Source organism: Zonotrichia leucophrys, chromosome 9, assembly GCF_028769735.1.
Source record: "Zonotrichia leucophrys gambelii isolate GWCS_2022_RI chromosome 9, RI_Zleu_2.0, whole genome shotgun sequence".
Lineage (NCBI taxonomy): Eukaryota > Metazoa > Chordata > Aves > Passeriformes > Passerellidae > Zonotrichia > Zonotrichia leucophrys.
The window spans coordinates 11353688-11375998 of NC_088179.1; the positions used below are offsets into that span (position 1 = coordinate 11353688).

The window sequence follows — 22311 nt, forward strand, 5'->3', positions numbered from 1 at the left end:
TTAATTTGAGAACAACAATTTCATGCAGCTTTTACATTAACCTTGCAACAACTGGTTTTGTAGAAACAAACTGTTTTATACTGTATTTTTAAGCTGTCAGAATGATAAATCACAAGCCCAAAATATTTTGTTAAATATTGAGACTTCATTTAAAGACTGGAAAAATGTGTAGAACAATATTGCTTTTTCTCATTTCTTTTAAAAGGCAGGGATTTGAAAACTTTATTCCTAAGTCTCTCAGAGAAGCTTCTCAAGGGTAGTTTTTAAACACTAATGCAGAATTTCACATACATCACAGAATGTTTTCTTTTCTGTCTCCTATAACAGCTCAGCTGAAAATTTTGCAAAAATCCATTGCACCCTTGAAGATTTTGTATTTTGTCTTAGCAGATAACCTCTAAAAATATCTGTTCACCTTCTCCTTTACTTTGTTCCCACAGCTGCAAATAGCAATGCTTTTATTATCTGAGTTATTGACAGTTTCAACATAACAAAACCTGGACAGATCTATGAAAGCTAGGCTAGCTTTGAGATTAGACTGTTTTAATTAGAAGGTAGGACTAGAAGACCTCCAGCCATCCCTCCAAATCCTAATGATTCTGTAATTCTTTGATTCCAAAATTGACTGATTCTGCTTCCCAGAGTTTGCCATTTACTGTAACGTTGGGCTTTAAATCTCACATCTGCAAATTCAAGTCAATTTCTTGGTATCTGGTTTTTTGAGTTGTATTTATCCTGAACATTGATATCACATAAACAGTATTTCTATGACCAAATTGGAATGCTCCATTCCCCATATCTTTAAAGGGGGTTAGGTCACACATGGATGGGAGGTTGTGATTATTATCTGTGAGGCTCCAGCAGTTCTCATATCAGCGGGCAACAGGTGGTGTCCTGAAGATCAGAGAGCATTTTCCCAATCTTTTCAGTAACCTTAATTATAAAGTTTGTGATCTCAACCTAGGAAAACCAGCTACTAAAAACCCACAAGGAATTTCAGGAGCTGACTTGGACTTTGATTGACTTATGATTATCAAAATACCAGGTAAACCAATTTAACAGCTAAGGGAAGGAAAAAAACCCCAAGAACAGAGACTTAGAACATTTCTATGGCATCTACAGTTCTTATTTACTCTTCTGACTTTTAAAAAAGTAATTTCTTTGAAATGGTTACCTGGATCTGTGGCAGACATCAGCGATCCAAAAAATAAACAGTCAGTGAAGTGGAATTCCCATTGCTTTAACTGGCCAATGTGTACCATAGCCTTCACAAAGCCATACATTATCAACCTGTCAGGGCAAGGATAAGACTGGTATTCAGACAGAATATGTAATATCTATGTTTAATTTACAGTATTAAACAGGTTCTTATTCTCTTCAGCTTCTTTTCAATGAATGTATCACATGAATACTGAACACAAACTGGTATCATATAAAATGCTATTTCCTGTTCAACTGTCAAATATTGTATTGAAATGTCAGAGACAATTCCAAATCAAAGGTCTTCTGGGTAATTTTCATCTGCTGTTAGCAAAGAACAATGGTTTGGGCTGTTTATTTTTCAAAAGGGAAGATAAGGTAAGCTTAGGAAGACATTATTAAGATGAATTTGTCTAATGTAGAACATTCAAACAAAGGCAGTTCTACTGTCAGCTCTGTGGCTTGCTCTGTATTTCTAAATGAATTGTGTTATTCTATCAGCTTTTAAATGTTAGCAGCACTCAAAGTTCCACATAAGGTCTCTAAGTGGGCATATTTAACAACTCACAGTGACAGTGAGCCAGCAAAGTCACATTTCAAAATGCACTGCTACAGCCTCACTAGTTTCACAGGAAATGTAATCTCTGGTTTATGTAACTAGACAGTGCTCTCTGAGATGTGCATTCCAATTAGAATCTTGAAATAACTTGGAAAAAAGAGATGCACTTGTTATTAGAACCTGTTGCAGATTTTTACAGTTATTATTCATGTTCAGTCTAGTTAAGAAACCCCATTGCATTCAATGCCTGTTCCATAAACACACAGATTGCCAACTAGGCTCTTCTAACTCCAGGCTCTAAACCAATCATTTAAACAAGTCCCATGCATGCCCATCCTAAGCCTGGTTTTGCCCTCAGCTTTCCTCCTAAGGAGCTCCTGAATTCTCATGAGCACCGACCTGAGGGACAGATAAAGCACAATTAACAAACAGCCTGAGAGTTAATTACAAATGGCTTTCAGACACTGCACCAAGCTCGCTGTGTTGCACAAGGAGAGGAGCAGAGAGGTGAGCACAGCCTTCCCCAGTGGGCCTGAGTATTTGTGTCTGTATTTACAGAAGTTCTCCAGCAAACAGCTCACCAGCAATCACCCTACACCACTGTTTGCAGCTCTGTTCTCCTTGATTGATGAGCTCACTTTCTCTCCCTTCCCAAAGAATAATGGCTCAAGACCTTGCAGTGAACTTAGTCCTCTTATCCCCAGAAAATTTTGTCAGCTCTAAGGAATGAGTCCTTCAAAACCTGACTGTGGTGCTGCTCTCCCAATTTTCAATTGTATCCAAAGCCACAGTAATGGAAGTGAGCACAGCCAGGTTGTTTAGAAATAATTGCCTAAACCTACTTGCAGTTTAGACCAGAGATACTCTTCTCCCTCATTTAAAAAATATTTTAAAAATAGTAAATAAAAGGAAGTTCTTACTATTTGGCAAATTTAGTACAGATAATTCTACATATTTAAAAGATAGATCCCAGTGGATACCTGAGCTCCCAGTGGTAATGATACTACACATCATCCAGTAGTACCCAACAGCTGTTCTTGCTGGGACATAAGAAGGAAAGCACGCCCCAAAGACAGCAAGACATGAATCCCAAGGAAATGTTCTGCACTGATGGTACTACTGCTATTATAAAGTAGAATTGGGGGAAAAAAAAAAAAAGTCTTATTGATTTTTAGAGCTGCTGTCATTTAATTTGACACATTTAGTATCATTTTAGCAAATTTACACCAAATTTCAGTAAATCAGATTGCTTATTAACCAAATATCCATTTAATATATGTTAAAAAAATTATGAAATTTATATTAGTAAGCCATAAATAAATCAAAGCATCAGTGCTCTGAATTTCCTGTGGAATGTTCCTGTCCCATGGGAACATGTTCCCACCCAGGGCTCACTGCTGACACAGAGCAGGCTATTGACACCAATAGAGTCAACATAAGAAGCTCTGAATCTGTTGAATAGGATAGCACTTCTATTTCCAATTCCTGTCTGTGAAATCATCTTTTTCACTAATAGAGAATGCTAAATTCTATTTTTCATTGTTTTAGAATTTCAGAACTGAGATCTTCAGGGCAGTGTAAAGGAAACAGAACTCAAGTGGCAAATCAGTGTAACTCCAATTTTCAATGTGGCTTTGAAAATCTTAATTTTAAAATAAAACTGCAAAATAATTTTATACACTTTTTGAAAACATTTTTTTTAAATCTGTATTGCAAATACCTTGGTAAAATTCTTGCCTCTTAAAATGTGAGATCTTTATATCTGTGTTCTAAATGATCCTTACCTGATAATTTTATAGAGTAAGACCTACTTTCTGTATAAGCCTGGATTTTGCATTTATACTGTGAACTGTGCATCATTTGGAGCACTGTGTTTACCACAGGAGACAGTGTCCCTTCATTCTCCCCAGATGGAGCAGTGGGGAGGATTCTGTGGAACAAAAATAATGAGGCACAGAGCTGGGCAAGGACTTAGGAGAGGAGACTTCTGTTGAAAATCTGAGTCCTCAGAGCTGCTGCCTCAGGTCCCTGCTGCACTTTGATCCACAAAGGAGGTTTTTGGGGGTTTGTCCAGCACTGTGTGTGTCCAGCACATCCTGCTTGTCTAGGGATCCTCTGGGATTCACAAAGTGATGCATGGCCTGTCTGCAGTGAGAACTGCAGGGGCGTCCTGACTCTCACAAAGCCCAGAGCTGCAGGAAAAAGAGGCGGCTCCACTTTACAGTCCCTTTCATTCTACTCTGATTGAGCAGGACATGTGAGCCTCAGAGCCAAACCCTGCTTCACCCCATTTATTTTTCCTACACTCAGATGCCAAACAGGGTCCCAGCTCCTACAAGCTGTTCCACCTTGCTCATAATGAACCATTATTCATTTAATTAGGCAGCTGGAATGTGCATGGATGTGACAGTGGGATGTGGTACCAGGCACCAGGGGTCCTATCCTGGGTGATGGAATTCTGACCTTAAGCCTACACTTTGAAGTCAAATTCTTTTCCCTCTGTCCCTTTAGCTTTGTGTGTCTCAAATTCTGCTAGGTGACAAAGCCAAACAATGCAATATTTTTTTGCATCTAGGTATATATGTCTTTTCTAGAAGCTACATAGACTCAATACAGAGCAGGGAGTTGATTTGGAATTGTTCTATTTCCTTTTAACTTCTTTTTGTCATGAATAAATCTTCAAATTTAGCTATGAATTTTTGTGATCAGAAAGCAGATTATCAGAAAGATTATACTTTAGAAACAAACTGCAGCTAAATTGATCAGTAATTAAAAGTTGCTGAAAACTTCTCAGTTGGACATAGTGATGGTTTGGTTCTTCAGAAAATGTGAATAACTGATTTGTCATAGACTTGGAACTGTCATAAAGTAAGAAAACAGAAGAATAAAATGCAGATTAGCTTTGCTGCAGGGGCTCTGACATTTTCTACACCCAAACATATTTTTAAAGTCTGGGGAGGAGCCCATCAAGTTAGAGCAAGTATTTTACCACTTCAGCAGGAAAAGAGGAAAACAGTAATGTAATGTAATGAAACACATGAGAATTCAGAATTTTCCAGATTACACAAGTTTGGCACTCACAAAGTGTTTCATCACTAAAAAATGCTACATAGAATGCTGTCATTACACAGTAGAGGAGACACCATATAAATATTTGACTTGCTGAAGTAAGAATCTTCTGGGAAAGTGAACTTTAACCACCACAATTTCCAGTATGAACCAGCAAGTAACCCACACAAACCACACAAAATCTCAGCCCAACAACACAAAAACCCCCTTTAAACTGACAAAACTAACAATAATAGAAGTAAAGAACCAGAACAAAAACTATTCAAGGCTTTAATTATTCTGAGCATTGGGTTGTCCTTAGATTTTTGAAGCCAGACTGAATTTTGAAGCTTGTTGGTGTAAAGAAGTGGGGTTGAAGAGTCTCTGTTTGTGCAGGATCCATTTTTTTACTAGCACAGTTCTGCTGTGCTGAGGGAAGGAGTTTGGAAAGCACCCTGGCTGTCTGTGTACTGCTGGGAGGTTCCAGTGAGTTTGTTTATAAAGCTGCTCTCCAGGAAGGCTTCTCTGGGACTGGGACATCCCTGGACTAGCTGCAGTTTACATGTAGAGGGGAAAAAAAAGCCATCTCCAAAGGCCTTTAAAGAGTAATTACTACACACAAAACTTTCTAAGTGCTCGGGAAGAGCTTTAGATGCAGCTCAACAGAAGTCTTTTTTTTTTTTTTTTTTTTTTTTTGCCAGTGTTTCCTTTAGTAGCATCTGTTTTAAGGGATCTGAAAACAGAGAGCAGAATTGCTTTGGGGGTTTTTGGGAAGCTCTTGTCAGAAAGCTCCCAATAGCAAAACCTCTCCTCAGCAAACTGCCAGTGGAGGAGAGATAATTGGTAGTTTTGGAGCAGAGGAATGTCTGATGCAGAATGGGGAGGCTGCAGGAAAGATGCAAAGGACAGAAGCATTGCAAGCGGTCACAAACAGGATCAGAGCACACTGGGAAGGGAAAAGATACCAGAGTCTTCAAGACAGGGAGGCTGAAAGGCTGGCAGGAGTTTTGGTCCTCTGGGAGGCCAGGGAAGGCCGTGTGAGTAACAGGCAGTGAGCACAGCACACCCAACAGGCAGGCAGACAGCAGGGGCTGGGCTGTTCCCAAGGCAGGGCCTGGGAGCAGCACCCCTGGCCTGTGAGACTGCAGGGGTGTCCAAAAGAACTGCTGGGAGCAGCTCTGAACAGTGCACAAAGGGGACAAGATGACAGTGCAGAAGGTACCTTAGGTACATGTGAGATGAGACAGATGCAAATTGAAAAAAATCCTTTAAATCCCTTGTGGTAAAAAAGGTGTAGTCAGGCAAGAAATCTGTGCTGAGCTTTGCCTCCTAAAAACCCCAGCCACACCTGCAGCTTGCAGGAGCTGGCATCACAGCACCTATGCCTCTGCAACAGAGCAAACTGAAAAAAATTATGGCAATAAATACATATTGGCAGGTTAGTTTATAGGCTACTGCTTCTTTGAAAACTAACTGCATCCTCTCATGCAAACTAAAATGGGGAAACCTACCAGTTCTAAAAGAATCTCCTCCTAATGTAAAGCTCTAGGGGACATAAATAGAATGTAACAGAACCTGCTGAGTGAAGATATACAGCACACACACATCCCCTGTATCCTCAATACAGATAGCCCCATCTGCCTGATGATTTTATCAGCAGTTGTATTTTCTTCAGCTTTGTTATTCATTGCATTATCACTGCTGAATCTCACCATGGGTCTTTATTGTGTTAAAGGTTTTAAAATCATAATTCCAGGTTTAAAGTGTTTGTGCAATTATGCTGTGTAGCATGGAAGAGACTTGTAATTTACATCCTTCTTGCCAAATATGTTTTCTAGCCTGCAGAGAATTTTTTATCTCATAGTCTAACTCCCTAAGGAATTTTGCCCTATCTAGACATGATTATCTTGTAGCTTGAAGCCAGCTGAACATAGCTACAGATTGTAATCATGCAAGTAAAAGATGAAAAAAATATTTCTTCTTCATATTTCTTCTTTTTCACAAGGAGTAGTGATATTAATAAACCAACAATAGGAAAAGGGGATGATTTTATTCTCACTTGTATCTGAAGTATCATAGTCATTGACTGATACCATAGTAGAAATAAAAAGTAAGTTTTCAGAATTTAAAATATATGCTGAAAAACACAAATAGTAGAGGTGAAAATTAAAAATCTGTTTCTTTGTTTTGCTCTTTATGTTTCTAACATACCAATATATTTCTAGAACTTTTCCCACACAATAGAATTCTTCACATCAAATGCTCTGGCTGCAGTGCTCCATTATTTCAAATTGCTCTATGTGCTACTACTCCCTTCTTTTAGTTCTCTTTTAAATCAGTTTTGTCACTAGAAAGGGTAGTATCATGGGCTTTTCTCCAAAAAATCATTTTCTCACTAATCAAAGCAGGAGAAAACCTCACTGAAGTGTGTCAGGTAACAATAAAGCAATAGTAACATTACCTAAAGTTATTCTGTATAAATCACACAAGAAGAAAACCCCTCTGGCTACAGAAATAACAGAGATCAGAAAAGAGCCTGGCTTTACAAATCACTGCATCCCCAGTTACCTGGGGCACAGTGCCTGTCCAAGAGCTGAGCATTAGAGCTCTCACAGAGCTTCAGCAGATCTGACACAGCTCCAGCTACCCTGCTGTGCTCAGGGAGCCTTGGCTTGGCTTTTCCCAATGGGCACTGCCAAAGATCTATCACAGAGATTTTGGCAGCAGTCACAAATCATCTTCTGCGTGCTTCTTACATCACAAGTTGGGATGGGAAGGCTGAATGGAGAGAAACACACTTTACACTGCAGAGATAGGGAAAGAAAGGCTGTGTTCCAGTAACCCTGGGTCCACAGGGAGCTCCTCAGTCCTGTGCCACTGGAATTTTGGAAAGTGAGGCTGTTCAGAGTTACTCAGTCAAGCAAACAGGTTGTAATGTAAATAAAAAAATCCAGCCCAGGTTTCTATATCAGTCTATTTGGGGGCCACTGGAAATAGAAAAAGTGAAGATATCTGAAAGAGGCTTCAAAATGGCAGGGCTGTCATGCCCCGTTGTTTCACTTAAGGGACAACCAAACATGTTTGTGTTCAAGGCTTTAGGACTGGCTTGAACAGGATTATGCAGAAGGCCTGGGTGCTCAGAAAGCCTCAATGTCTGAGCCTTTGCTTAACTAAAAATATCTTCCTATGGATTTGTCCTCATGAAAGTAAAGAATAGCTACATGTCAGCATGAATTTTATTTTGGTTAGTCTTCTGTAGTACATTCAGCCATGGGTTGAATTATTGAAATACAGAGATGCTTTCCTTTAAAATGGAAAAAACCATTTTGCCCAGGTTCAAAAGTTCAAGATATAATTGTAGATTTTGCTGATAAATGCTAACAGTGTAGCAAAAGTAAGGAGTGAAAAAAAGGGAATAAGGTGTGAACACACATGAGATGAAAGTTAGTTGAGGTCACCAATCTTCACTGGATACTGTCAATAAGTGGTATTTCATGGTTTTTTTTTTTTAATTCTTATCTATTTTTTCAGCTGACTTTGAAATAGCCCTTACTCTATTAGAGGTTTACAACAGTGCGCTCCACAGACATACAGCGCAATTCACCACCATTCACGACTGCACGCTATAATTCAATGTATTTTTAATACTTCTCTAATGAATATAACACAGCTTCAGGATCCTGTGTTCCTGAGTTCCACTTAAATTAGAGCCATTATGCATTATATGCATAACAACCTGAACCTCTGCAATGAAAAACCTGCACTTGATCTCAGAGTGCTGAGTAAAATGTAATAATTACTTGGGTAAATGAGCCATGAAACACTGTCAACTGTACTGTGTCCCAATCATAATGCCACTTAATATTTTATTGCACTACACAAATTTAAACATTACCTCAAGATTTATTTTACTCAGTGTCATAAATTGAGAGAACCTTTGAAAAGGGGATGAATTACTGACAGTGTTACATACATACTTTGAGACAGATATCCTCATGACAGTAAAAATTAAATCTAGAAAAAGCAGACATAAGATCTTCCAGATACAGTAATGTAAATTATTTTAGAAATTCCTAATTCACTGCTATCCAGAAGGTGGTGGCATTCTAAAAAAATATTAGTGACACAAAGACACTTTCATTAGGAAAAAAGGACTGAAGATAGCTAGTTTACAGAGAGAAAAAAAGGCAGTGATTGTATTATCTACTATCTAAATGTAATTAAATGTCTAACTTGGAGTTCTCAGATGACACAACTGTTGTCACATCCTGAGCTAACACACAAAGTCACTCAGGGCTGGGTAAATTGGGTTCACTGGTTAATTGGCTCCTTCAGTCAGTCAGCAATGAATTCACTTCACCAATCACATACTCCAATGATTACCATAATTCTGGCAATCAGAACATGTAAGGTTTTGCTTTACCTACAAGAAGTCAACATTCTGAAGAATTTAGTCTGGTCTAAACATTTAGGGTTTTTTAAGTTCAAGAAAACCTGTTGCAGCTCAGAAAATTGCCTCCAATACGAGAAGTTTCTCTGTAGTTCTCAGCTGAGTGGGTGCTTTGTATTCTGAAATGTTAAGACCCCTAATCCCATCCCATTATCAACATAAATGTCTGACTTCAATATTAAAGACTCTGCTAAATCCATGGCTTTAACCACATCTGATAGCACTAAGTGTCTCAGATTAGCTGTGGACCCAGAACAAAACTTTGTATCTGTTTTCTTCACCTTTGAAGCTTCAAATGTGCCAACATTTAATATCACTGTGTATCACCTTATTATTATATTGACAGAGGGGTATATGAGGATAATTTTATCTTTTCAACCTCAGGAATATTGTATGTGTGAAGAAAACTCTATGAGCTTTCTTCAGAACATCACATGACAGAAAAATCCTACTTTCAGAAATAGTTTTCAGGACAGTCAAGAATGTTAATATAAAGACCTGTCTATGGAAAGTCCTCAAACCTTTGAGATCTGAGTGATTAAAGGAAAAAAACAAGCCTGATCCAGGAGAAATTCACAAGAAAACTATTTTGAGTCAAGAAAGTGAGAGCCAATAATATTTTGAACTCCCTCTCCAAGTATATAAACATTGCTGCATCCTAAGCTGCTATCAATCTGTGTTAAAGGCAGACCCATGCTTCTGATTATTATTCATGCTGAACTAATTAATGAATAATTCAGCTATTCTCTAAATTTCAGAATGAACTCCTCCAAAGATTCTAAAACAGCAACACATTTGAAACTACAGTGTAAGTATTGAATTTTACACATAAAACAAGAAAATATTTTCATTTAATATTTCATATCAAAATACATAAACCCCATGATCTCATTTGCAAGGAACTTCTACAATAGGTTTTCACTGCAGCACCTGATGTTTCCTTTAAATTAGCTTGTATTATCATTAAAAGGTAATTAGGAGCAGTTTGTGATTTCAGAATAATGTAAATTGGATTAGAGAATAGCCTGCTGTAAAATAGGGCATGAAATGAACTATAAAGAAAAATGTTTGAAACAGTTTTAGCATTTTTATTGGATTAGCTCAGTCAAATAGTGGTACAAGTAGCTCAAGAACAAAGAAAAGAGGAATTCATACCTGCATTATAAATGAAGATTGCCAGGTACCCTTGGCAGGCATTTAAGTTAGTGCAGTTTTCAAATGTAAAATTTATTGTTTGATGAAAAAGTTAAATGTGTTTAGGACAGAAAGGGATATTGCCAAGGCTTGAGAGTTTCCAGGTGCCTACCTGGGCTTGGTTCTGTCTCCCTTAGAAATAAGGAACACTTTGGAATATCAACCAACTTTAAAACACTGCAGTTCTACATTTCTAAATTAGGGTGTGGTTACATCTTGGGATTTGGATCTTGTGCCTCAGTAATTGAAATCTAAAATTGAGACCTCTGAAAATGTGAGAATTTCTGTAACTGTATAGACAGGAAAAGAAACACATCCAACTATTAACAAACATTTCAAGTTTGGGTTTATTTTTAAGCAGAATCCTTGCTCTGATGAACAAAGATGGAGGTGTAAATAAAATGTCCTGTACCCAGGCTAGCTGCTGTTTCTAGGGATGTAAGAGTATTGATGTGCAACGATGGTCATTGCTCAATGAAAACAGGTTTTTCTGGCTGGGAAAGAAAAATGAACTGATAGACAGGCTTGCAGGTAGGCCTAAAGTGACATGAAACTACTGTGATGAACTTTCAGAAACAGAAACCTTCCAAGCCAATAAATAACTTCTCAGGGTGGAAGTATTTGTGGTGATATGATTCAGAATGAATCAGCAGCTTCGAAACATGAGCTTCAAAACATTTACCCTGTGGCAAGCAGGTTATCTCCTGCTTATACAGTTATCTTTAACTGGTGTGCCAGATAGAAATGGTTTTTAATACAGTAAGAGTGGGAGCAGGGTCCCCCAGAAGCCTACTATTGTGCTACTGTATTTTTATTTTAAACACTCTTACTAATAGGTTTGTGGCTTCTGAAGCTGTAATAATGAGTTTTACAAGTATCAGTGCCCTACAGAGGAGTCTGCTGTCTTGTGGGAGCCCCCACCAGACTGAATCACATGGATTCACTGCCAGTAGAACACAAATATTTCAGTCAGCTCCTTCACACAGTGGTGTTGGTTCTTCTCCATAGCACACAGTTGTTTCTTCATTCTAGTTTTGTTATTTTTATATCAAAGTGCATCAAATATGTATCTGTTCTTTAATTATGGCTAATTATGATAATGAGAATGATGTGCAGAAGATTTGACATTTTCATCTGATGCCTCAAAATATGTATGGCAAAGACCTGGGCAGCTCTGGGAATGGGGGAAGAGTGAATTTGGATAACAAGAGGGAAGAAAGACAAGTTACATTTCGATGTTCCTTGTCCATTCTAGTGCCTCGGGGTTTATGCCAGTGACTGGCCTAAAAGGTCCCAAAAATTTCTGCCATGTTGGTTGCCAAAAATATCCACCTTCAGCTTCAAAAGGTGCAGCATTTTCATGGTAAATCCCTTGCGGCAAAGACTCATAATAACCAAACACGTGGAACATCAGGCATTGCTGTTTGTGGAGTGTGAGGGGTGGGACAAGAGAAATCATTCCCTAATCCTCTGCTTTTAAGTGTGTTGTGAGCAACTGGACAAGCTCAAGGCAGTGATGAAAATGCCAGTAAAACATCCTGTCCCCACTACCAAGAAGCTTCTAGATATTCAGAGTGCAAGGTGCTTTCTGTCAGACCTGGACATACCAGGGAGATCCTCACAGGCTTTAACCACATAAAAAGCCCTTTGTAGAATTCTTTTTTCCCTTCTTTTACTATAGCTGACACTGCACAGAGCCCACCCACACAGCAGTAAGTGTATGCTCTGTGGCTCTATCCTGAATCCATGCTCCTCACTGACAGCAGCCAAGGACAGACCCCCTTTAAGCTTAGGAATTGCCAAAACATTTGGTTAGTTATTGCTAGCAGAAGGCAGTAGGTGGAAGTTATTTCTTATTCCTTCTGAGATTTAGGATATAAACCTATAGGATCCAGTAGGATATATGATTGAACCTCTAGCATAAATCTACAGATGTGTCAAGGTCTACTTCACTCCCTGTCCAGGTTTTCATTTCCTTTCCCCTGAAGGCAGAAAAACCTTCTAAATAAATATATTTTAGTTTTCTAGCACTGTGATAAGGAGACTTACACAGGCACAAGCTGGATGTATAAAAGAAAGTTTTTACCACGGCATTCCTGACCAGTTTGTGGCAGTAACATCTGTAGGACAGACTGATTTGGTGCATCTCATGGAGGTCACTTCTCTAACTAAGGGATGCCCATGCCCAGTTACAGGACATGCTGTTCCCAGTACAGGATCTGTCATGATTGTTGTGTCTCATTTAACAAAGTTTCCCATTCTACAGGATGAGGTTTGATAATCCTTAAAATCCCAAGCTACTGCTGTAGCTTTTAGTGGAAATGATTAAATGGAAAATTGCCTTAAATGCTTCCTGGGCGAGGCGAAAGAATGATAATTAAATTCATTAAATGGAAATGCAGTTGTGATGCGCTGGCTGCTTTCTCATGGAAAAATTTACTTTGTAAATACATGAAAAATGGATTGTTTTGATGAGAAAAGATAGAGATATTTGTTTAAATTATTTTGACTTTGGAACAAGGCTAAGAGTGACACTGGATTACAGGAGATAAAATTCTTAAATATGTATGTAAAAACATCATGGGACAAATGATTTTTGTCTGAGTGACGTACATTACATATCAAATTAAATAGAAGTGTAAATAAGACAAATATATGGGATTTGGCCAAATTACAACACTTCTGTGCTGGGTGATTGAAACCAAGCAGCTTTATCAGTCCTGAGAACTGTATACTAAGCTTAAACTGTCCTTAAATTTCCAGGGTTTGTGAAGGCAGAACAAAACAACTGATTAGTAAAAAAGCAGGTGCAACTCATTGGGATTCAGGGTAAATCTACAAGGATGTGTCACACTGTGCAGCATCAGGATGTAGCAGTGGCTTGATAGTGCTTATCACTCTGATAAAGCATGCAGAACAGGGAATGAGAAACAGCTTACAGTCAAAACTGCTGGGCAAGTCTGGGTGAGGAAAATGCAATGTGATTATTCAGCTAAGGCCAGCATGGATTCTGGGGTAAATATTACTATTCCTGCAAAGGTGTGTAAGGGGATCTTTCCACACCCATTATTTAGGGTTTTACAGTTCTACAAACACAAACACCTTTGCATGTTACACTGGGCAGGATTCTGTTAGAGCTCCAGTTGCTGAAGCACTGACAGACGCTGCTGTATTGTTTCCTACCCACCAGCACTGCCTTCAAAAACTCTCCCCCAGCCCTGTGGTGATGTGGGCCAGGGCATGGGTGAAGTGGCTTTGCAGTAATGCACTGCAATCAGACACAGATTTGACAAGAGGCTGGAAAATATTTTTCCAGCAATAGGACTGATTAGGCATTCACAGCTAGAGCTGAAGCACTGTAGAAATGCAAATAGATTTGTTCTCTATAATGGCAGCAATTACTGCTTTGCTTCATCCTATAGCTGGATCAAAGCAGAGAAAAGGACTGACATTTCTGCACACTAGAATTGCTCCTTCATTCTTCCCATGCTCCCAGGGTTTTAGGTGTACTGGACAAAGCAGCCAAGAATGAACTGCAAAGTAGCCTTTTAGGGGTGGAATAATGAGCTCTGCAGTCTAATAGCTCTTTTACTGCTCTAATTTCTATGCCTCCATGATCTACTCCTTCATTTCATCACTTCAAAGATCAGAGAAAGATTATATTCTTAAATGAGCAAGACTGAAGTGCATTCCCTCATTGGGAGGACACAGACAAATTAACTGATACTACATCACTGAGCATGGCTTACCATGAACTACAGTAACTTCTGGGACTGGTTTTATACTGCAGCTGCAGCCAAATTTCTTTAACACTGTACTGGCTTTGTGTGGTGGGATTTTGGTGGTGAGAGGGACTAAAGGGTGGCTTAAAGGGGTGGTTGCTGTGAGAAGCTGCTGGAAGCTTCTCCTATCTCTGGTGGAGCCAATGGCTGTAGACTCCAGGACAGAGCTGCCCAAGGCTGAGCCCACTGGCACTGGGGGCAGCACCTCTGTGATGAGGTGTTTCAGAAGGGGCACAAAACCTGCACAGATGGAGACAGGAGTGGGGGTATGGAGAGAAACAGCCCTGCAGACACCAGGGTCAAGGAAAGGGGCAGGAGGTGCTTCAGGCACTGGAGCTGAGATTCCTCCTGAAGCCCAAGGAGAGGCAGCTGTGCCCCTGCAGCACCTGGAGGCCCATGGAGGAGCAGAGATCCACCTGCAGCCCCTGCAGGACCCCAGGCAGAGCAGGTAGATGTGCCTGAGGGAGGCTGTGAGCCCATGGGAAGCTGGAGCAGGGGAAGAATGTGAGGAATCCTCCCCCTGAGGGGGAAGGAGCAGCAGAGACAAGGTGATGAAGTGACCACCACCCCCATTCCCTGTGCCCCTGTGCAGCCATGGGGAGAAGGGAGTGAACGTGGGACTCATTAAGCTGGGGGAAAAGAGAAGGGTTTTTTAAAGATTTGTATTTATTTCTCATTAACATACTCTGATTTGATTGGTAATAAGTTATAGTAATTTCCTCAAGTTGTGTCACTTTTGCTGTGACAGTAACTGGTGAGTGATCTCTCCCTGCCTTATCTCGACCCAAGAGCTTTTCATTGCATTTTCTCTGCCCTGTTCAGCTGAGGAGGGCAGGGACAGAGCAGCTTTGCTGGGTCAGCAGGGTCAGCCCAGCACAAGAACAGTTTAACAGAGGGTCTGTTTAGACCTCACTGTAAGCTGTAAGTTGCAGAAATGTTTTTCCCCCTTTAATCTCATGTGGACAACTGATTACTCAAAATGCTTGCCAGTAGCAGTTTTTCTATAGGTTGAGCCTCAGTTCATCAGATACTGCTCAAGTCACATTAGAGAAGTCCTTAAATCAGGCCAGGCCTTCACTAATGGAAAAATATTTGGGACTACTCACAAAACTTAAGAGTGCTTCAGAAATCAGTAAGCATTGTTTTATGCTGCCTGTTGGTATAGCTCCAGGTAATTAAGTTAGTAATTATTTCTGGATTTTCTTGACAAAACTTTAACGCTGGTCTTGAGATCTCCACTTCCTTCAGTTTGGAGTTCTTGCTTTGTTAACTTTATATATGTTTCATATGAGGTGTCAGGTGTTTTTTATGCAGCTTTTTTTTTTTCGTGGTGGTCTCTTGTGTACACTGGTCTATGAGAGCTGACAGAGATGTTACAGATTTACTCACACCCCCAAATTGGAGGCACCACTCCCTTGGGCAGAGCAAGGGGACAATGATGGCAATGTTTGCTCTGTGTCTGAGCACAGCAGAGCTGGCTGCAGGCAGGCAGTAGCACCAGCAGCCAGAGGTCAGGGGACACATCTGGATCCCACTGAGGAGCGCCAGGGTGGGCAGTGGCAGTGTGGGATCCTGGCCTGGCCATGGAACCCAGGCTGGAGAGCCCCAGCACACCAAGCCTGGATTTGCCTGGGGTGAGGTGGTCCCAGATGCCAGTCTGGCACCACCATGCAATGTATTGTAAAGAGTCCCCTAGGATGGATTATTCCCAATTTTCCTGCTCTTCCCCATCTTGTTGCAACTTGAGTCTGAAGAATACCTGTGCCTTGTTTGTCCTAGAAACACTGTTTGTGCCTGCTTTTGCTGATTGAAAATATCCAATCTGAAATTAATTTCAGAGAGTGTTAAAACTTCTGAAGGATAAAAAAACGGATCCAGGGACTCCATTTACATTCACTGAAGCTTGAGTCTGTTCGGTGGCACAGAAAGCAGAACTGCCTGCAACACCTTGCCAGGAGAAAAAGCACAGATGAAAGGAGGAATCACAGAACTAAGGATTTTACATTTCCATTGCACTTTGATGTTCAGCTCTTGCTGCCCTCCCTCCCTGAAGCAAGCTAACACCGCTGTGTGTGACTACTCCCCTCTAAGTGCTTGAATCTGCCTCCAGGCTTCTCCTCCCAGTCTTCCTCCATGCATTTGAAAGATCATCTGCCTCCCAGCATCTGTTCCTGAGCGATGACGGTCAGTGGGAGAACAAGGGCATCCCAATGGCAATTTTATCAACTGGAAATCATACATGAGGCTTTCAAAACGGGCCAGCAAGAGAAAATTAATAACGGGTTAGAATATAATGATCAAACAGATCAAAGAAGTGTGAGAAAGCAGCTCAGAGATCTTTTTAGAGGCAGAAAACCCTGCAGGAAAGGAAATTTGAAGGCACAGATACCTCAGCACAGCATCTTGGCACTGCACTGTTACATATTCCCTTGAGACAGCACAGCTTACATAGTATCACTATGGCAAGAAAAAAGTATTCCAGCAGGGATATTTGCTGAATAATACTGCAGTGTTTCCATCCCCAACATATTAAAAACTCAGCAAAAGATAAATATTAAGTCCTTAAACAAGATTTTTATTAAACTACATAGCTTTTATTCTTTGGATTGTTCAGCTTTTAGTTTGCATCTGGATCATGTTTCCCAGTTTTTTGTCTTAATGTGGCACTAAAAATAATTCAATATGATGCTTTTGTGCACCAAGAATATCTTCAAGAGTGGCAGTATAATTAAAATATCAAAGATAAGGAGGTTTGCAAATAAAGCCAGGTTTGATAACACAGAGGTGTGGCACTCCTCTGAAATGTGCTGCCGGGCTTCAGCCATCTGTCCTGGCTGTTACCAAAGGTTTTTGTCCTTGTAACACAATGGAGCTAGTTGGTGTTGAAAAAAGACATGTAGGCAGCTGAATAATTCATTTTTTTCAAAACAGAAGCCGCACAAGGGCCAGTAATGAGAGGAGGAAGAACACAGAGGAGAAAAAGTTTTGAACGGTGTGGCTATGGACACCTTTGTTTAGAGCCCAGGAAGAGCTAACCTCAAGGTGTGGCATTTTCTTCTCCTTGGCACAAAAGCCCTCCTGAGACTCTGTAATCAGGGAGAACAATATCTGAGAAGCTTTGTGGAACTGTTTGTCCTTCATGGAGCATTTGTGGGCAATTTTTGGGAAATGTGTTGAACTGCTACCAGTGCTCTACTGACGTGGAAGGAATCTGCTTGGATGCTCTGCAGCTCCCAGATCAGTTTATTGGAAGAACAGCCAGGTTTAAAGAATCTACAAGAAAAACTGAGGCACAGTGGAGAGATAATGATGTTCCTTGACTACATGCATCACCACATGCTGTCAGCCAGACTGTGCTGTGAGGGACACCAAGGGAGTGCTTGGGGACAGCAGTGACAGATGGATTCCTAATTATATAAATCTCTTGTCTTGGTGGAGTACCTGAGCAGGACCCCCTGCTGCCTGCCTGAGAACAACTGCTACTGCCCTACAGTAATGTTAGTGCATTCATGCCAGTCACTGTGCTGTTGATAGATAATTATGATTTTCAATTAAAAAAAACCAAACATATATATATGTGTGTATACATATATATGTGTACATCATCATTGCATGTAGAAGAGTTCCAAATTAACTAGAACATCCACACCACTAATGAGAGAGTTTTGTGGGGAAAGGAAGCTATTTTATGTTACTGCATGTGTCTTGGCTCACTGGGAAAATACTACAAAATTTATGTGCTTACAATTTTCATTAGATCCTAATTTTTGGCAGGTTTAACTACTACCTTCTCTTCCCATTTATTTTTAAGTGAGTTGTGAGTTGGTGAATGTGCCAGTTTGATGGCCCCAAAGACAGAGAGTGTCTGTTTGCTTCTAAAGGCAATTTATTTACAACATTCCCTTCCACAAAGTGCTCCCAAAAGAGCGCTCCAGTGGCACACTTGAGGGGCTAACAAGAGGATCAGTAATGTAAAACCCCCGTCATCTTGCCAAGATTACTAATGAGGCTGCAATTTGCCAGTGAGAGGTTGCAACTGTAATGGCTCTTGCAGTCTATTCCTTTTGCTAGGAGCGCATTGTAACTCCTGCAGGCTTCTGAGTCACTTCCAGTCTTCCAGGCGTTCCCACAAATGGTGTAACTTTGTTAGTGATGTCCTTAAATCGTTGTGTCACAACTCCAGAACTAAATCCCTACTTAGAAAATGACATGAAAACTTTTGAAAATCAGACAGATTATTAACATTCTGATAATTTTGAAGACTGGACAACAATTTTAGCTAAGAAACTCTGTTGTATCCCCAAGACATCCATAGTTTTCTAATAACTGTTCATCAGAATTGCTTCATTTATTGAATTATTCAGAACCCCAGGGTAGATCAGTATTGGAAAACTGACAAGAAAAAGATGACGCTTGTTTAGTAACTTGTAGCATACCCAGTACAAAGTCCCAGAAAAGAGAAGTGGGAGCTACAAGTGATGCTGCTGCAGACTTTTGGGAGCTGCCCTGTCACAAGATAAACAAGAGAGCTGGCGCTGGCTCCTCCTGATGTGCAACAGGAGCACAGCTGGATCGGGATGTCCCAGACCAGGCCCCCGTGTGGCCTGGCGTCCCCAGGACTGGCCTAGAGAAGCCGTGAAGAGGGGCCCCGGGCAGGTCTGAACTGCATTCAAAACAAGTTAATGCAATTTTGCTGGCAGTGAGCTGGGTGGGCTCCCCCGGCTCGGCCTGGCCCGGCTCAGCACAGCCGAACCCAGCCCGGCCGCTGCCCCGGCTGCGGGCCCGGCCGCACGAGGGCGGAGCGCGGGCGCCGCCCGGTGGCGGCTGCGGGCACTGCGGGCCCCGGCCGCGCTGTTCGGCCGCGGGCACTGCGGCACCGGACTCGGCCGGAATCGGCCTGCTCCCCCTCTCGCCGTTTGTTTGGGTTTTAAAAGTAGTCGCCATGAGTTTTTTTCTCCCCACTCTGGCGCGTGGGAAGCAAAGCCGACGGCTCGGCTCTGACGGCGGAAGGAGTTAAAACTGTGCAGCCCCAGCCACGCGTTAAACTGCGATCAGCAGCGGAACGGGAGCGCTCAGAGTCTGAAGGGCAGCAGAAGGGAGGCTCCCGCACCGGTCTGATGGGGGTCAGACACAAACGAGCCTTTGGCCGCAACTGCGGGTGTTTTGGAAAGGTGCCCAAGTGGGATTAGGGCAGGAAGGCGGATCCTGAGTATCCCAGTACAGCGATAAGGCTTCTGGCTCCGGCGGTGCTGGCCCGTGCCAGCCTCTCTGAGGCTGCTCTCCCTCCGTGGTACCCGAGTTTTTGAGCCATCTGAAAGGCGCTTTTCAGATAGCCGCGGTTGAGCTGCAAACCCCGGGCAGGGCAGGGCAGGGGGCTGAGCTGTTCCCCCCGTCGCTGACACCGCTGAGCAGCCAGGGCGCTGTTCCACATCTAGAGCGAGATCAATATTCTGCTTCCTAGAAATCAAGCCCAGCTTAAAAGCCCATTTTAACATGTTTGAATGAGAAGGTCTGAGTAGAAGGGAAGTTAGACAGCTATTGTGTTATGCTTTAGCACAAACCATGGATTTCTGTATGGGCCAGACAACTTTCATAGGAAGATTAGTAAAAGCTGGTTAAGTCACCCGTCTCGGAAGGACTCGGAAGGCGGCACAGCCTCCCTCCTGCTGGGCTCACAAGGGAATGAACGCTGGTTGGAAAGCAGCTGCACCTGGGTAATAATGCTGCTCTTGAGATGGACGCGGAGGTGCATTCAGAATGCGACCAGCAGGCTCCACATTACCTGCTCCAGCTTTTGAAGTAACAAAAGCCTTGTTTTTGTCAGGGGATTGGACCTAAGGTAAATGTCATCCTAAATTGTTTGTTGAGTGTGACAAAAGAGTGGTGAAGAGCAATTTCACTCTGAACGTTATTCACAGTGCAAGATACTGAAACCAGCTGTATTCACACCCTGATGAACAACAGAGGGCAACTGCATAAAGCACATTACATGATATGCTAGAGAGAACAACTTCAGATATGTTCCCCTCTTTCTTACTTTCATTTTAGGATACTTATTTTTCATTGAGGTTGCATAAACCCTCCCAAAATCAAATAAAAGGAGATCATTCACAGGGAACACACCTAATGTTTTCATGTGCAGTCCCACTTGGGTTAAATAAAATAGGAATCAGAATGAATCAGAATGAATCCAATTAATTTTATGAATCCAGTGAAAATTATTCTGATTCATTGGAAAATCAGCTCTTTCCTTGTTTTCATCAATGAGTGGGTAGTAAGGATGGAAGAAAGGAACATGAGAAATTAAAAAAAAAAATGTTTTCTTTCATTTGAAGTCTGAAGAATAGCAACTTTTTCATACATCAACAAGGCAACAAAAAGGCATTGCTGGCGCAGTCTCTGTGCCTGTATGTGACCTTAAATTCTTGTTGCCGAGGTTTTACTGTTGCTCATTGTCTTTTTGCAGATCAAGTGGGTTTTTTTAAAATTATTTTGTTCTTTTTTTACCAGTGACATCATCCTGCTCAAAATTTTGAGTGTGCACATATAAGAGATAAAAGCACCTATGCTCTCAATAATGGAGAGGTCAGAAAGGAGTGGCAGTTGTGGTCCTTTCACATTTCAATTTTGGTTGCTGCTAAGCTTCAGCTGGAGAGTGGTTAGCTGGGGAGAGGCGGTGTTGCAAAGAGCAAGGAAGTGCCCCATCAGTGTATTACAGAATGAAAGGGATTTTTTTTGCTTTTTCAGCTATGGAGCTGACTAAGAATTGAGATTAATTAGCATTTTAAGAGCCATCTTCATGCATAAAGTACTTGCTTCAGAAGGAAGTGAAATAATCCTAACTTTTCTTCAGAAAGACCTTTTTATTGCAGATTTCATATTTTAACAGAAGGTGAGGAGAAAGAAAAATATCCTGCAAGCTAAGTGTTGAGTATGGGGGGATGGAGACCAAGATAATTGAATTAGAAAAATTGGCAGAAAAATTAAAGGTAGAAGAGATGGACTAGGGACAGCATATTTTCTGCTGTGAGGTTTGTTATTTACAGCAACATAGAATTTAGAGTAACTTATGTTAGAAGGGACCAGAGGATGTCTCTAGTCAAAATTCCTCAAAGCAAGGTTCAGCTATGAGCTCAAACCAGAGTAGTTAGGGCCTTAGATACTTCGGTTGTGCAAACCTCCAAGGATGGAGATTACACATCCAGCATCTCTGGACAATCTGTTCTGATGCTTGAGTGTCCTCAGGAAGAAAAATATTTTGCTTATATCAAGTCAAACCTTTTTAAAATACAGTTTATGTCTGTCAACTCATCATGTACTATTCTGAAGAGCCTGGCTTTTCTTTCTTGGTAATCTCCCCTCAAAGCCCCTCTTGCTTAGGCTAAATGAGCTCAGTTTCTTCTGTTTCTTCTTTATGGGGCAAATGTTCCAGCCCCTGGCCATTTTGGTGGCCATCCAATGAATTTGCTGCAGGTTATCATCATTGTCAAATGTATGGAATATGGAGTCAAATGTAATGGAGTTCTGAGACAAGCAGTATTTTAAGGAGAGCCAAGGCTAGGGGCACACCTTATATGGTTTATTGTCACCTTAGTAATCAGAAGAAAAGCTCTGTGCACTATTTAAATGTCATCTGCCTCTCGCTGTGTAGGACCTGGTTACCTGACCAGACCAGCTTTTGTAGGTTCTGTCTCCAATGAATGCAGCATCTGTCCCAGGGCCATCATGAAAACTGCTGTGTTTACAGAACATTTCAGGCCACAACCAGTTGTGCTCAGTAAAAGACTTTTCAGATACAGAAGCACCATTTGATCAGCTGGCTCAGAAGTGGGGTATGTGAAATGATGGTGGGTGGGAGAACAAAGCATCCTTTGAGCTGGTGTATTATGAATTTTTCAAGGTAACAGGCAGGAGATCTCAGTCACCCCCTCTCTGCCTGCTCCAATGAGCTACTTGCTGCCTGTACACTTCTAATGTTGCTCAGCCTTTGATCTGAGAGCAAACCTGCCAGTTTGAAGAGATGCAGGTTGCAGGTAGCTCCATGCTACTGTAGTGGAATAGCTTTTTCCTTTAAATTT

The 22311-nt window shown here is 41.2% G+C and overlaps 1 protein-coding gene across 1 annotated transcript in view; it reads right to left on the bottom strand.

Moving 5' to 3' along the window:
* SLC9A9 (solute carrier family 9 member A9) overlaps positions 1–22311 on the bottom strand; it is a 174725-nt gene that overhangs the window by 134869 nt on the left and 17545 nt on the right. Inside the window, exon 5 of the mRNA XM_064721191.1 lies at positions 1175–1290. Within this exon, the coding sequence (XP_064577261.1) occupies positions 1175–1290 (116 nt within the window). The remainder of the gene's footprint in view (positions 1–1174; positions 1291–22311) is intronic.